The 16723-nt window shown below is 43.0% G+C and overlaps 2 protein-coding genes across 3 annotated transcripts in view; one reads left to right on the forward strand and one right to left on the reverse strand.

The window, feature by feature from the left end:
* The window catches only part of PLPP1 (phospholipid phosphatase 1), a 114303-nt gene extending 103020 nt beyond the window's left edge, over nt 1-11283 (forward strand). For both annotated transcript variants that reach the window (XM_060235980.1, XM_060235982.1), the window contains exons 5-6: nt 7769-7945; nt 8460-11283. In XM_060235980.1, coding sequence (XP_060091963.1) covers nt 7769-7945; nt 8460-8591 — 309 coding nt within the window. In that variant the 3' untranslated portion in view covers nt 8592-11283. The remainder of the gene's footprint in view (nt 1-7768; nt 7946-8459) is intronic.
* Nucleotides 8817-16723, reverse strand: part of MTREX (Mtr4 exosome RNA helicase) — a 64643-nt gene continuing 56736 nt past the window's right edge. Inside the window, exons 23-27 of the mRNA XM_060236585.1 lie at nt 15453-15558; nt 13915-13971; nt 13071-13233; nt 9563-9667; nt 8817-9133 (exon numbers count right to left, since the gene is read on the reverse strand). Coding sequence (XP_060092568.1) covers nt 9081-9133; nt 9563-9667; nt 13071-13233; nt 13915-13971; nt 15453-15558 — 484 coding nt within the window. The 3' untranslated portion in view covers nt 8817-9080. The remainder of the gene's footprint in view (nt 9134-9562; nt 9668-13070; nt 13234-13914; nt 13972-15452; nt 15559-16723) is intronic.

A 16723-nucleotide genomic window follows, 5' to 3' on the forward strand; every position in this document is an offset into this window, starting at 1 on the left:
CTTCAGTCAGCAAAAACAGGACTTTACACATAGCGACAGATTTATGCAGTGCCCATTAGGCTTTCTGTTTCTTCTTGTTCAGTAGCGTGCCCTGAATGCTGTATCAAACATAGAAACTGCCCTTCAAAAGTTCCTTGCTGTTGGAGGAGCTGCTTGGGTACATGGAATTAACTACATGATAATTTTTGAACTTTAATCTCCTTAAAAATCATCCTGGTAAATACAGTCTCAATCCTCTTAGTAGCAGAGCCTCCTGGAAAAAAAGCAGTAGTTGTTTCTTACTATTCTTAATTCATTTACTTTATTTGTCTCCTCCCCTCCCCCCTTCCCGGGCTTCTTCCTCCAAGAATCTCCTAATACTTCTGGAGCTGGGGGGGGGGGGCGGGGAGTGAGTATTAAGATAGGAAAGTTTATGGAGGACACCAAATTAAATTGCTCGAGATGGCGAGAGCACAGGGGGCTGTTAAGTACTCAAAAGGAACCTTTAGTGAATGGGCAACAAAATGGCAGATGAAAGGCAGTGCACAACTAATGCATTTGTGAGCAATTCTCCCTCACCTCAATTTCACATATACACAAATTGGAGCTGGTGGTGACAAAAGAAACTAAGGGATTGTAGTTGGTAGCTCACAAAAAAGTCATTTTTTGTGAAGTAAGTTCTGTGTGGCATCTGACTGGCAACTGCTGGAAATAACCTGTGGCACTAGGTAGACTCCTGGTCTGATTTAGCATGGCTACCCTTCTATTATGAAATTTGAATCCTGGTCTCTCTAGTTCTATGCTTTAACTATCAACATTCTGGCTCTTTGGCCAGTTGAGTTGTGCATTTTCCTTGATTGCTTAAGAAAATTATATTTTAGGCTACTCTGTCTGCACAACCTAATTAAAATGTATGTGGCGCCAGCTAACTAACACTGGATGTTGTGGTACCAAGCAAAGTATTAAAGCAAAACAATATGATGGTTTTAAAGTTGACAGACTTTAAAACATGCTGTATATAAGTGTTGGAGTGGAACATGGATCTAGCATGAACTTTTTCTTTATAAATCTAGTGAAAGTAGAAGTAAGAGGACTATATTTCCTGCTTTTCATACGACTCCTTTGTATGAAACCATTATTAGGCTTGGGGGTGGGTGGATAGGATACCTGCACATAGCCATTAGCATAGTATGTAAGCAATTAAGGCTTATTACCTTTATTCTGCTATAAGGCCAAAAGCTTTTCCTGGTTTCCTTAAAAGGATCCCAAATAGCCATCCTTATCCTAAGAAGTGGTTGAAACTCAATATCCAAAACCAGCTTATTGGAGGCTGAAGGAAATTCTTAAGTGAGCAACTTTCTAGAGTAGCATGGGTCTTTTTTTCTTTTGGACATAATTCATGAAGCAACTAATTTTTTTGGTCACGGTGCCAAAATTTTAGAATCCCCTCCCCAGGGAGATTCATGTCTCTCTCTCTATTGTTGTGTTCCACCAGCACTTGAAGACTTTTTTGTTTCGTTTGGCATACCACCAATAACTCTTGCTGGCCCTCCTCTCTGGTTTTGGTGTTGTGTGCTTCTCTGTTTCTCGATTTTTTATATCTTAAACGCTGTTTTAATGTTCAGTCATTTTGTTGTTTGGGTGGAAAGGTAGCATTAAAATGTTTTCAATAAATATTTTTTTCTATCACAGTTTCTAGGCCTCACCTGGATAGCCCAATCTGGTCAGATCTTGGAAGTCAAGCAGGATCAGCCGTAGTCAGAACTTGGAAGGGAGACTGCCAAGCAGTACTAGAGTCATGACAAGGAGGCTGGCAATAGCAAATCACCTCTGAACAACTCTTGCTTGGAAAACCCTTCTGGGTTGCTATGTCAGTTGCGAGTTGATAGCCCCCCAACTCCGCTGCCATCAGTTTCTGCTAATATCCACAAAAATGGGGGTGGGCTTCCTTGGTACTTTGTAACCTGTATATAATGCTGCACTTGTTCTGAAGGTGATGTCCAGCCTGTTAACATCCACTTAGACAAAAGCTTTGACTTAAGGGAATTTGTCAGAGCACAAGATGTACTGATGTAAGTCTCTCTAAGATAAGAACAATAATTTTGGGGGCGCTAGAGATGTGGCTGTCAACAGGGGCATTGACCTAATGTGCAGTCTTGAGAATCACTGTGAAATACGTACATTTCTAATCCCTAAAACCAGAACTGACCACTCATACTGAAAAACAGTATCATTTTGCAGCATGGCTGCAGAGAGAGACCCTGCTCTAGTCCCTTGTTATGAAGCACAATCTTGGGTAAAGCATTAATCCTTCCTGTACTGCTTCACAGAGTGGTTTGTGAGGATAAAACTGTGGGACAAGTTATTTATTCCCTGACAAACAGTAGGCTACAATCATACAAAAACCACACTTCCTAGAATTCACCTGACCCCAATCCCTGGTACATATCTGCTTTCCCTACAGTTTCCCATTTCTTTCACTAGTCCTTGTCTGATGCAGGAAACATACACAGAGAGCTGTAGCACATTTTAATATAATACTCTGAAGTCTGGACTAGAATGGGGGTTTAGGTTTTGCAAAATTGTTATAAGCAGAAACTAATAAAGTTCCTTGTCCCTTTTTAGTAAAGACAAGGGGAGACCCACAAGTTTCTTGCAGGGAGGGGGCATCCCCTCACCCTTGGCCTCCCTCCTTCTCCCTAGTGACCTTCCTTTTCTCTCTCCTCTGGCAGCCTGGCCCCCCTGGCCCCCCCAGCAGCAACTTGCTGTCCAAGATGGGCTGGTGCTCACCATCCCTGCCCTAGTGCTGTGGCTGCTCCCCACTGAGCTCCCGGAGGAGCAGGCCCAGGCTGCTCAGCTCATCTTGGCCCAGCAGCAAGGCTCATCTTGGCACATGGCAGAGAAAGAGGTGATGGCAGGGAAAGCTGGAGAAGTGCAGCTTCTTTGCCTCAGGTGCCAGGCAAAGGGAGGGGGTGTGGCTTGGGGGGCTGCCCAGATCAGCGAAGATGCCTCCTTCCCTTGCCAGTCAAGGTGCTGGGTCCCATTGAAGGAAGGAAGGATCCTGTTCTGGCAGCCTACTTTGTGGTCCCACTGGTGTGGGGAGCCATGGTCTCAGTGTTCCCAGCCTTGCTGGCGGAGAAGTCTTTGGCCCAATAGGTAAATTGTATTGTCTGCTTATGCGCAGACAACACTTTTTAGTTTGGGGTGGGGGAATTTAAACCCTCCCAATGTATTTTTTAAAGTTTTCAGATTTTTGTGCACACCTGGGAAGTGCCCCAAGTGTGCAGAAATAACTTTTCCCTCCATGTGCCCCGAGTCTGCGGAAATATGTATCTGCACATAGAAGGGGCAAGATGAGTTACACACTCCCCATCCGGTCATTCAAATGAAGAGCTGATTGGGGATTCTTACACGGTCAGCTTAGATAAGAATATGCTAGGTAAATAAAGTGTGATGGCAGAATTTGTTTCCTGTTAATGAGGATACACTTTACATTTTCTTTCAAGTTGCATCTGGATGGTAAATGGCAGATAAGATGGGTTTGAAGATGGCTGAGTTTACAGGGATTTTACTTTAAAACCAGCATTGCATCATATCTGTAATAATAATAATAATAAGCTAAACTCTCCCCTGCCCCAATGGCTAATAAAAACTGCTTACAGCTCTTCCTTTTTTGGTCAGGACTTTTGAAGATTTCTGAAGCCAGAGTTGAGGGGATTTTTTTTTTTTTGAAACACTTCTAGTTTTACAAGAGCTAATCATTCTGTGCTTGAAAAGATGTTTCCAGTTCTGTCTTGTGGCTTCTTTTGAAGGGGCTACATGTTGAACTTTCAATGGGAGAAATGAAGCATTAGACCAGAGAGGGGGAGGAACACGGTACGCAGGATGGATGCGGTGAAGAGAATGTGTTTTAGTTACGGCTGAGACTTTAACCACTTTCCATAAACAACATATCGATGGGAGCTGTGGCATATTTTAGTTTAAGAAACATACTTTCAAAAAAGGGGGACCACCAAAGGCAAAGATTTCTGATAGCTTCAAGGTTACCTACAGCTTAGAGGACAAAAAGCAGACTGGAGAAATTTGCTCTCTTTCCTATAAACACTGTCTTATCTGTGTCACTGGCACTGAATCAGTATCCCTGTTGTCTCTGCTCACCACCTGTCTTGTCTTTTTTCACCCCTACTTGGCCTGAGGTGGCCTAGAAATTTGGCCTGTTTCCCTAATTCATGGAACAAGTGCTGCTAATTTTTACACATTGGAAGTTGGAAAGCTGGGATGGCTGTAAATGTAAGCAGCCTCACCTGAAGAAGTGCTCCTCACTAGCATTGCCTTAATGGATACTGGGTTAGGGCATGAGGCCACAGTTTCAATTAGCAATGACTTAAGGCAACAGGTTACAGGACTGGTGTTTGTAAGATACACTCAGCTTGGGTTAAAGAAAATGACAGCCAAAATCTTTTGCAAACTTGAAGATGTCAGATCACTAATAAAGGATACAAGCACTGCCCCCTTGGCAAGAATTTGGAAGTGGCTATGTGCTGGTGGGGTATTATCTCCTCTGGGGTTTGTGATTGCTTGGAAGCAACTGCTCTCAAACTCTTTGCTGCTGTTTACTTTAGGGGAGGGCAGCTAGAATGGAAGACCAGTAATGTATTTCAATGCCTCGTACCTCTCCACGAACAGCTCTGGCATGCAAAACCATAGCATACACGTGGGTAACCAGTCAGGAGCAGCTGCTGCTTGTTTGAAAAGGGAAGTTCTTGCTTCGATGTATGCGAGGTCTGGAGGGCAATAAACCTGCTAGTCCGTGTTGAGGTGTCTAGACATTGCTTGTAATTGATGGATCTGTGTCTTGGGCTCTCAATGAGACATCAGCTCTCTGGTACAACAAAACATGTGCCTGTCTCCGTATCTTAAAACAGACGGGTCTTAGTAGCTACTCTCTTAACGTTGGGGAAAAGTCATGAGTAAATATTAAACCTGAGTTTCCTGTTTTGCTGTGTTAGCTGTGTAGAGCTCAGCGCTGTGAATAATTTTGCTTCAGGGAGGTTCAGACACAGCATGTTAATGACTAGTTCAGTTTTTGACAGGCTGGCAACAGGCATGAAATCTTACCACCCTGGAGTTCTGTTCCAGGCATTCAGACCCCTTTTGCCTTTGACCACAGTCTTCTAAAGGGCCGTCTTCCTGCCTCTCCCACTCATTCCACCTTTCTTCCAGCTCGTGTCACAGCCTGCCAACTTCAGAAATCGCTTATATGTGGGGAAAGAACGTTAAGCAAAGCAATGCGTTTTTCAGAGGAATTCTTAAGTGGGAAAGGAGGGAGCAGGCCAGCACAGTATCGCCAGCCTGCTCTCTTCAGACCACCAGCATGATTCCTGGCACTGGTTTGTACTAGGACTAAGTGATGTACACTGGTGTAGCTGTCACAAACATGCCTTGAGAAAACATTGCATTTGGCTCAAAGTTGTACTGAGAAGTTCCACACAATGCAGTTACAGCCCTTGGTTCAACTGCAGCAGATCCTGGCCATTGACACTGATGCATCTTTGAGGCATGCCCATTGAGTACTTTTAACAGTTGCTGGAAGTGAAGCTCAACAAAACATACCTGGTGGGGCCAAAATCAGGTCTCTAAGGAATTGCTTCATACTGAATTAAACTTTTGGACGGTCCTTTTATAGACGGCTGAAAAAGCTGCATGCCAAAACTATGATGTAATGGCTTCTTTGAAAAAAACCGCTTAAGCATTCCCTAAATATTTAACTTTGGAAAGTAGCACCTACTGTCCACAGAGTATGCTCTGTTTGCCCATTTACACAAACCAAACGTTCTGTAGCAGGTACATGGGGGTTTTGAAGTTGTCTATGGAAGTCTTAACCACAACTTGCATCCTGTCGAATTTTGCTTTCAGCACTTCTGATTTCTGACAAGAATATGAGTTCAGTGCAGCCTAAAGAGTACCTGATCCAGAATGCCAATGTTTTAAGCAATACACTTTCTCCTAGTAGCTACCACTAAGTGTTCTAAGACTGCAGCTGTTCAGGTGAGCAGGCCACAGACTTCACCCTCTGTGTACTGTGAAAATCTACAGTGCATCTTACAGAGTCACAAAGTCCTGCTAAATGTATCCCTTGCAATATGGTTGGCTGTTTATATATAACTGAATTAGTGAAGAGGTAATCAGTTTACCATCCTTGACCCATTTCAGTCCGGCTTTCGCCCGGGACACGGGACGGAGACAGTGTTGGTTGCCCTGGTAGATGACCTTCAACGGCATCTGGATCGGGGTGGCTCGGCGGTGCTGATGTTGCTAGACCTGTCGGCGGCGTGGCGCCTCGCCGACGCGGGGATTCAGGGGTTGGCCTTACAGTGGCTTTCCTCTTTCCTGGAAGGTCGGGGACAAAAGGTCGCAATAGGGGGGGAGCTATCCCAGAGGCGCATACTTGATTGTGGTGTGCCCCAGGGGGCGGTTCTCTCCCCGATGTTATTCAATATCTACATGCGGCCTCTTGCCCAGATTGCCCGAAGGTATGGGCTGGGGTGTCACCAGTATGCTGATGACACCCAGCTCTATCTACTAATGGACAGCCAGCCGGTCTGCGCCCCGGAAAATCTTGACTGGGCATTACGGGCCGTGGCTGAGTGGCTCAGACTGAGTGGGCTGAAGCTAAATCCAACGAAGACAGAGGTCCTTTGCTTGGGTCGCCGCGGCCCGGGAGGGGGGATCCCCCTGCCAGCTTTTCACGGTGCGCCGCTGATGGCGGCGGACAGAGTCAGGAGCTTGGGGGTGCTGTTGGAGCCTTCCTTAAAGATGGAGGCTCAGATAGCAGCCGCTGCCAAGTCCGCATTTTTTCATCTTAGGCGGGCAAGGCAGCTGCCCCCCTTCCTGGAGCGTGACGACCTAGCAACAGTGATCCATGCTACGGTCACCTCGAGGTTGGACTACTGCAATGCCCTCTACATGGGGCTGCCCCTGTCCCGGACTCGGAAACTGCAGCTGGTGCAGAATGCCGCGGCCCGGCTGTTATTGGGTCTCCCAAAGTGGGGACACATTCGGCCGGGTCTTCGGACCCTGCACTGGCTTCCAGTGATGTACCGAGTCCGGTACAAGGTGCTGGTTATTACCTTTAAAGCCCTATATGGCCTGGGACCTGCCTACCTGAAGGACCGTCTCTCCCCACATGTTCCCCAGAGAGCACTGAGGTCAGGAACACAAAATCTCCTCTCTATCCCCGGGCCAAAAGAAGCCCGCTTGAAAGTCACCCGAGAAAGGGCTTTCTCCGTTATGGCCCCCACTTGGTGGAATCAGCTGCCGGAAGAGGTGAGGGCCCTGCAGGACTTGGCTCAATTCCGCAGGGCCTGTAAGACGACCCTCTTCCGGCTAGTCTACACCTAGCTGGGATAAAACTTGACGTAACTGGCCAGCCATCTGTTTATATAAAATGACATGTTATTGGTTTTAAGCTGTATTGTTTTATGGAGTGAAATGTTACTGGTTTTAATGTTTAAATGTTAATTATTTAATTGTTTTATATTTAAAATTGTTAAATTTATGTTGACTAGTTGTTGGAAGCTGCCCTGAGCCACTTGTGGGAAGGGCAGGATACAAATCCCAAATAAATAAATAAATAAATAAAAATAAATTTCTGCAATTCTAGTTAACTGAAAGTTTCCATAGATTTCTGCCTATAGAGGTAGAGTTAGGTGTTTTTAAAATGTGAGCTTATTTTTAAAAGTTGTCACCCATTCTGTACTGCTGCTCAATGTGTCTCCTTTGGCTTTAGCTTTATCTCCAGGCCAGAATGAAAGGTGACTGGGCAAGACTTCTTCGTCCTACAGTACAGTTTGGCCTTATCGCAGCATCGATCTATGTGGGCCTCTCCCGTGTTTCTGACTACAAGCATCACTGGAGCGATGTACTGACTGGGCTTATTCAGGGAGCCGTGGTAGCTGTTCTTATCGTAAGTCCACAGACTGAGTTATTTTTTGCCAGAAAGTACTGCCAGTGCCTTGGTAAAACTCAGTTCCCATCTCATTAGGCTGCTGCTTAGTAATGCCACTTAGTGTTCTGGTCCTGTCTTTTCTCAGAAGCAAATGCCTCTGCTCAGTGGCTCTGCACAATGTCGTTTACTTCCAAAGCGTGTATAGCATTTCAACCAAAGCAAGCAGGAACATGAATTATTCACCTAGGCCTCTTCATAGTGATAAAGGCAAAGGTAGTCCCCTGTGCAAGCACCAGTCGTTTTTGACTCGGGGGTGACGTCTCATCAGCCACTAAGTCCTCAGAAGAAAGGGCAACAATTTCCATTTCAGGGATATTAAAGTTGAGATAGTTGGACATGCTTTCCTGTGTCTTACACATGCTCCTGAACTTGTTCTGGACTCTCTTTACCATTTTCACAGAGGAGGTAGCACTATTAGGACAGTTTTCAGTACCATTTGCTCTATCTAATGCTTTCCCATATGTCCATCCAGGTTGCGTATGTATCAGATTTCTTCAAAGTGAGAGGTCATACCTTTAAACAGAAGGAGGAGGAAGATTCGCACACAACTTTACATGAGACGCCTACCAATGGAAATCACTTTGGCAGTAATCACCAGCCATGACCAACTGAAGTCCTACTACCCTGTGGAATCTCCTGCTCTCCAAAAGGAAAGTTTTGCAAGTCTTCCTGGCCGATGTAAAAAAATAAATTAAAAATGCCTTTTGAAGGGACTGCTGCTGCTATACCTCTCAGATGCTCACTTTACATGTATATAGTAACATTTAAGACCTATGTATCCAAAAACTTCATTTCTGTTGGTTCAAGCTCGTGCTTTAAAGACGCATTATTTAGGCTATTTTTTTTAATTAAAATAATGTGGTAACATTTATGTACAAAACAGCAGTGGTGTATGTAATACGCTCTGCTGGCATGTTGCTAATGGTGAACACATACAACACATTAATAACACTTTAAAGCATCTGTCTTTCTGGGGAACAGGGAGGAGTGGCAGGCGTTGCAGTTGAACTATTATGTTTCCAGGGGATCATTTAGTGGAGTCTCCATAGCTGAACAGATGGGCAGTGCCTGTTCCACAACATCCCTGGACTTCTTATAGGTAAAGACTTGCAGCAAACACAATGTCTCTTTTGATTTTAGTAATACCTGTTAAGGAGAAGGGAAAAAAATTATCAGTATTAAACCAAAAAAGGCACAAGCTACACCTGTATATTGCGACTGGTAGAAAAAATGTGCATTTAGAAGGTGCATGTCTTTTTTTTTTTTTTTAACCAATCTTTGAATGTGGCTACTGTGCTCCAGGGTCCCTATCAAGTCTCTCAGCTGCTCATTTTATTTCCCGTTCTTAATTCAAAATTGCTTTGATGGGGCTTTAAAGACATTAATGACCCCTTTTAATGATTTGCAACATTAATCCCTCTAAAGTGGAGAGCAGCTGAGATACCAGCTAAAGTGCTGGATAGAATAGTGAAACACTTAGGTTGTGTTTACAAGCAGTATAAAATGGCTTTAATACTTCACGTTTGAAGACACATATATGTATTTATAAGATATTGTGTATATATACAGGCATACCTTCTGCAAATTTATTTTCCAGTTCTGTGTTTCCAATGGCTTTTGCCGCTTGGCACATCTGTCGAAGTAATTCTTCTAGCCGCCTCATACAGCGAATTATACTCCCTAGGTTTTTTTAAAAAAGGTTTTGGATTTAAGTAGTCAATTTTATACCGTTGAGCATCTTTTAAAAACAAAATAAATCCGCTATACCTTCAAATCACAGGACTACTGTTCCTCTACCATATTACAGTTTGCCCAAGGAATATACAAACCCACATACTTCTATGTCACCATCTAATTATATTTCTGGAATCACTATTTCATATTCAGGATCCTTCCCTGCAGCTTACACTTCAGCTGTGGCACTTCACTTAGATGTACTCATTCTGCAAAGAGCTCTTATCCAAGGGAAAGGGAGCAGGTGCTGTCCCTATCCCTTCTTTACCTTGAGTCAACTGTTACCTGCCTTAATTGAGCAGCAGTAATCAGCTTACTGCATCCTGGCCTTGAGTCCAGAAAATGAGGATATTCAAAGCTAGCATGGCACACCGTAATAAAGACTATTAGTGACTAGAGTCTGCAAAGATGACTTAGTTAACAGAATTAGTTCCCTGCAGCCCATGCAGGCATTTAAAAGGATAGGCCCAGGCAATGACGTGCTGGTGTCCTTGTTTGGCCTTTCCCACTGAACTGTGCTGCCGCAGGAAGGCAATGAGGAAAGCCTGTTAGGTCAGGTTGTAGCCCGCTTCCCCACAGCAGACAGCGTAAACAGGAAGGAAGCTGTGCAGGTGCTGAAGAACTTTTGCTGCTTGGTATCTAAGGTAAGTGAAGAAGGCAGTGGCATGAATTTTGCTCAGCCAGTGTTAGTTCAAAATTTAATTTGACCTTCATAAGCTGGATCCAGCAACTTGTTAAAAGCCACCTGGAGTCAATTACGAAAAAGACATAAGTCTGAGCCAAAAGAAGCTGGAGTTATGTCCTCCAAATATAGGCCATGCTGTACTCTGAGCAGGCAGTAGCTCTGGGGAGACACTGCTGCCCTCTGTTTGCAGTGTTCATTATAAAAACGGAATCCAAGTAACACACACACACACACACACAGCACCTTTACTCCAATGTTGAAGTCACTCCTCTTTGCATGCTTAGTGGGGCACTGTAAACACTGCAAGTGTCTACAAACTGCATCAGCTTTTGCAAAGTTAAAACCTTCTCCTTTGCAGTCTTCCTCCAGCATGCTGCCCACAGCTACATCCATTGGAAGCTCAATGAAATATGCTTTAAGCATGGAATTTAAAAGTGCCTTCCTTTCACCAATGCTCCTCGCTGCTTCCAAAAGCAGTCTCCAAAGCAACTGTACATCTGCCATAGGAATACAAGGACGTGCCATTTACACACACTTAGCAAAAATGGGTACAGCGGTGGTTTGGGGTTACGCTACCATGGTCAGTGCCTTGTCTGCGTGTAATATAATTTCTACTCTGGCAGCTGAAATTGCTAGTGTGGGCAGCTTACAGAGTTCAATTATTCCACCCTGCCTCTTGCCCAGTGTCAAAAAAAAGCCAGCTGGATGGTGAGCCAAGGAGCAGTAGAGAGTTCATTTACTGGGCAAGACACCTATTACTACCCACTTTTGGGGGGAAGGATGGGACAGCCTTGATACAGGATTTGCAAATGCAACTATCAACTGAATTGATTCCCTGCTTCACTGCAACCAATAAACTGTAAATGATGAATGCAGACTCAAGCTTCTCTTGTTGTTCAATCCACAGTTCCTGCTATTAGAAATAAATGTCTTTTGCTGCTCAAGATCTGTGAATCAATGAGCTTCTAAGGGTACAAAAAGAAAGTTCCTGCTGTTCTCCTCTATATGGTTTATGGGGATAAAGACCCAGTGTGTACCCCTACTGGAGAAGGATAAAACCTGTTTTGGGTCCACACTGGGGAGAAAGGTGGGGTATAAATGTGAAGTAAATTATTTCGGGCAATTCTCTTTCTTTAACAATGCAGTCATGCCTGAAAAGTATAAGGCATGCATGGTGACTGCTTTATTTAGCCACACACACTTTCAATCAGACTACCTCCAATTCTAAACCAACAGGTAACAGCTTTATGGTGACCGTTTCCCCATGGACTAATGATAATATGACTCTTAGTCATTTAGGTGCCACAAGAGTAATTTTGGGTTTTGTCACTACGATAACACAGATACTGCTGCTCTCCAGTGAATCCCTGTGCATATAATTAGATAATTCAGCCTGAGCAGAAGGAATTACAGGATCCCTAGCCAGGATATTATGAATAACTGGATCAAGCACCGCTTTCTCTGAAGCTACAGGGCAGCCACAGAGAGGCCTGGATTGGGTCAGGACTGCAGAGCTAGAAAAGGTTTTTTAAAATCCTTTCAGCAGAGATGTCTGTGTGTAGCTGAAACTGCCCTCCTCTCACTCTGCCGAAGCTATTTGGGGGGAGGGAGGAATTAGTTCTGTTCTCCAATTTGAGTGGGTTGGTCTCTAACCAAGAAAACAGCACAGAACAACAACCACCCCCCCCCGGTTGCTTTTTAATGTGAAACAGAAGTTTGGGAGATCTCTTTATGGGTCACCCCTGTACCAGATAGTCTGTCCCTCAGCGTCCCTTGCTTTGTAGTTGATTATACTGAAGATAAGTGCCCCTTTCAATATCAAATCTGCATGTCTGACTCAAAAATGCAAGAAAAGAGCAATCTGATGGTATTACCTGCAGCCAAGGCTGAACAGTAGTTTAGTTATAAGGGTATGCTGGAACTCAGCCATCAGGAACTATCTATTGTTGCCAGTTAAGACATGCAGCAAAATAATCCATCCTCTTAAATTTATGACAGACCCCCCCCCCACCTCCGGGAGACAAACCATTTGTTACTCAATTCCAATTTTTGAGATTTAGGGCTTTTTGCAAGCAAATAAAATTTATAAACACCAGATGCTAAAATGGTAGGATTCTCTCCCAATACGCACAGTATTCATGTTAAAGGTGATTAATCTTATAAGTGTGCCTGTGGAAGTGAAGTCTTGCTACAAACAGTATTTGGGAGGAAGGCAACAGAGGAAAAGTAGTGCCTTTTTTCATTACTAACTGGTCCTGTACATGTTTACACACAAGGCACACTGAGTTCAGCAGTGCTGCTTCTTGTGCAACCATGGCCAGGATCATCTTTATCCATACTGTTCCCTCTCTAGGAAGTAAATGTGACTCAGTGACCCTTGGCTAAGAATCCACCTGCCACGTACTCTGATAGCAGCTGTTCTCAAGCTGAGGTGACTGCTGCCACAGCAAGTGACGGCTTCATCATAAAAGCTGGAGATCTGTGGTTGGGAAGGACACATTAAAATAATTTGGTAACTAGTTTAGATTCCATGAAGATTCTTGCAGTCTTCCAAAAGAAAACAGTCAACCACAATGTAAAAGAATGCATGTTATCATCTCCTTTCTTCACACAGAATTGTAAACTTTCACACTTAGGCTACTCAAGCAAGGCAATCATGCATACCTTCAAAGACATCTGTCATTTTGCATATGTGAGCAAAAGTAGCTCCACTGGCCCAGGTATGTACCACGTCCATCAAGTTTGGCCTGAAGGAATTGAGGTAATTTTCTTCATCAATTTCCAATTTAGCTTCTGCTGACACTTTAGCAATTCTTTTTGCACATTCCTTTAAACAGAGAAGTCTTTATTTAAAATATATATCTATTGCAAAAACACTACTCTTCCTGAAACAGGCATCTTACTAAAAAGATGGCCAGTGCTGATAATCTAATGAGTACAAGGTAGACTGAATATAAATGATGGCTCATTTCTTTACACTCCAAACCAGCCAACAAGAATTTCAAAAGCAGTTCTGTTTAACTGGGGAGGAAGAGAGCATGCAGGGGACTACAGCTTCAGTGAGAAATCCATAGAAATTACAGACTTTGATCCAACTACCCTTTCTTACAAATGAGACAAAATTGTCCACTGCTCTGTCCCCTAATTAAGCGGATTCATATTTGAAGTCCAACTATAAAAGATACAATTAATACTTCAAAGACCATTAAGATGAAATCACACCATTACATTAAGTGCTTAGGGTGGGCATATCATGAGCTAAGTGATCATCGTGTTACATATGTTACAATAAAAAAACACAAGCTGGAACACATGATTATAGTGTGGAGCAAGAACGATAGCAATAAAATTCAATTTTAGAAAGTTATGTATAGAATTGCATATAGAATTCTATGTGCAGAATTAAAATTACCCACAGTGAATTTTGCCAAAATCTGTAATGCACCTGAATCAATTCTATGCAAGAGTTGTCTGTTAATTCCACAGACTTAGCAATGAAAGAGTTCACCTGCATTTGGCGGAGGGGACCTGCCAGCTGTTCCGTTAGTTTGGGCATTTCACTGGACTGGAAAGAAAGGGAAGAGAATGTTAATGATTTCTATTATCCTTACATAACTAAAATTCTGAATTGTTCCTCAAATATCACAAATTACAAACTGATATACAAATCCTGAATAAAACAAGTGAAGATCTATAGTGCTTTCTGGATCATGCTAAGTGATTCTTTACTGGTCCTATCTTTGAAAGAAAGGATACCAATACAATGATAAAATCCAGTGAAAACACTTGAGTTCCTTTCAGTGAAATTACTCTCTAGGCAGTACAATATTACAAATCAATTAATAAACCTTTAGGCTACTACTGCATAACAGAATTTGCAAAGTTTCTAGATATGATTCAAAGAAATAAATGGCTACAGATGAAAGCTTTTCACCAAAGTATGCTTTTTTGCCATAAGTTCTTTGAAAGAGAAAATGAACAAAAAAATACATATCGGAGAACAATTATTTCATCTACTGAACAAAGGCTGCACATCATTTTCTGCACACATACTGAGGTTCTTCCAGCCCCTACTTCCTACTACAGCCTCTCATCCCAACTGAAGAGCTTTTTTCAAGAGCAGGGGAACCTTCCCAGAACAGCAGGCTATGCAGTGGGGAGCAATAAAGGGAAATGGGGAGGGGCAAGGAAAGTGTCTTCTATTTGCCCACATGGCTGTTTGGATCCAAGTCAATGAAAACAAAGTTTCTTATCTTGAGAAACAACACACTTTATGTTCTCAGAAAGTCCACATTGGAACCTACCAGAGTTAGACAAGAGGGTAAAAAAAATCACTTTGACAGTAGCAACAAAACAAGCAATTCTGCAGCAAGAGCTATTTGGCTACCATGAGTACCATCCAATTCCTTGCATTACCAGCTTCTGTTTAGTCTGCTGCCCCAGCTGTCATGCACTTAGGGCCTCCTCAGGTAAGAATATGTGGTCCACCTAGCCCAGTATCCTGACCCATACAGTGATTAAGCAGTTGTCCCGGAAGTTCAACAAACAAGGCACAGAGATCAAGACCACCCTCCTGTAGTCTCCTAGAAATGCTATGCTCCTGCATGTGAAGATTCCCTTAAGTCATCATGGCTAGCAGTCCTAAATGGGCCTTTCTTTCATGAAAATGTCTTAAGCTCTTTTTAAAAAGTCTGTGCTAGTGGCCATGAATACATCTACAGAATTCATGAATTCCAGTTTATCTACTCATTCTAATATTATGGGAAAGGAAACAAAGGTCTCTCCATTCACATTCTGGTGTTACTTCCTTGGGAAGAAACTCCAACTTACACAGTCTTGGACAATCTTGACCTTCCAACTACATGGTAAAAATAAAAAGGGATCTTGGCTGGGACATGTTCATCTGGGATGTAATAAAATCTATGACTGAATTAATTTACAGTCTCATTTTAACTAAAGATCGGCTTCTCTGGGTTGGAAATAAACACAAAATCAAAATCTAATAGATCAAGTTTAGGATTCTATAGTTGTACAAAATTCACTCACGTTTTCTTGGAATACAAAGCAGCTTAGCAAAGCAGTAGCCTGCTCGGCAGATAAGTCATTGAAAAGCCCGTTGAACATCATTTCTGTCAGCAACAGCTCATCTGCACTGAAAGAGGAGAAAAATTAAAGGGATGGCATTAGAAACCTCGCTATGGTTTTCTGCTTTTAAAATCAGTTTTCAAGAAAATAAAGCTAGTAGTTTTTTTGTGGAAGGACAGGCAGCATCATTCAAAAATACATCATTTAAACATTTTACTACCATCAACTAGAAATTTAGAGAGGAAAGAAGTTGAAATATCCAGATGCAGTCATAACTCTCATGGATAGAATACCAGAAAATTGCAGACGTCCTGAGAAACAAAGTCAGAAAAGCAAGAGTCAAGGTGAATTAGCTTGCAGTAAAGTGTTGAGAAACTGAAGGAAGTGATTTACCTAAAAAAGGACAGACTAAAGGCAATAAACAAGCTTCGTTGAACTCATATATTGGGAAATAGAACGAGTCCTGGTAATGTCACACAGAAGGTCATATTAAACTTCCAAGCTACCATGCAGATATCTCTGATGTTTCCAATCATCAATGCATTGCATATATTGCTTATTCTGCAGGATTAAACAAAGATAGGGATGTGGAATGGCATAGTATAGCCCAATCTTGTTAGATCTCAGTTAGTACTTAGACCGCCAAGAAAGACTTCGCAGAGGGAAACAATGGCAAACCACTTCTGCTTAATCACTTGCCTTGAAAACCCTGTGGGGTTGCCATAAATTGGCTGCAACTTGATGGTACTTCACACACACAGGGAAACAAAGATGGCTCTGAACTAACTGGATAATGGCCCAGGTTAGCCCAATCTCATCAGATCCTGAAGCTGACCCCTAGTCTTTAGGTGAGAAACCAACATCAGGGTTGCTATGAGGAGGCAGGCAATGGCAAACCACCTCTGTTCTCCTGAGAGCCAGTCTGGTGTAATGGTTAAGAGCATGGACTCTAATCTGGGAGATCCGGGTTTGATTCCCCACCCTTCCACATGCAGCTGCTGGAGTGGTCTTGAATCAGTCATAAGGTTCTCTCAGAGCTGTTCTCTTAATAGTAGTTCTTGAAAGAACTCTCTCAGCCCCATCTACCTCACAGAGTTATTGTGGGTAGGGGGAAAGCAAGGAGAATGTAAAGCCGCTGTGATACTCTGAGTGAAGGGTGGGGTATAAATCCAATTTCTTCTCTCTTCTCTTGCCTTGAAAACCCCTACTGGTCATCACAAGTCTGTTGCAAC

Source organism: Heteronotia binoei, chromosome 4 (assembly GCF_032191835.1).
Source record: "Heteronotia binoei isolate CCM8104 ecotype False Entrance Well chromosome 4, APGP_CSIRO_Hbin_v1, whole genome shotgun sequence".
NCBI classification, from domain to species: Eukaryota; Metazoa; Chordata; class Lepidosauria; order Squamata; family Gekkonidae; genus Heteronotia; species Heteronotia binoei.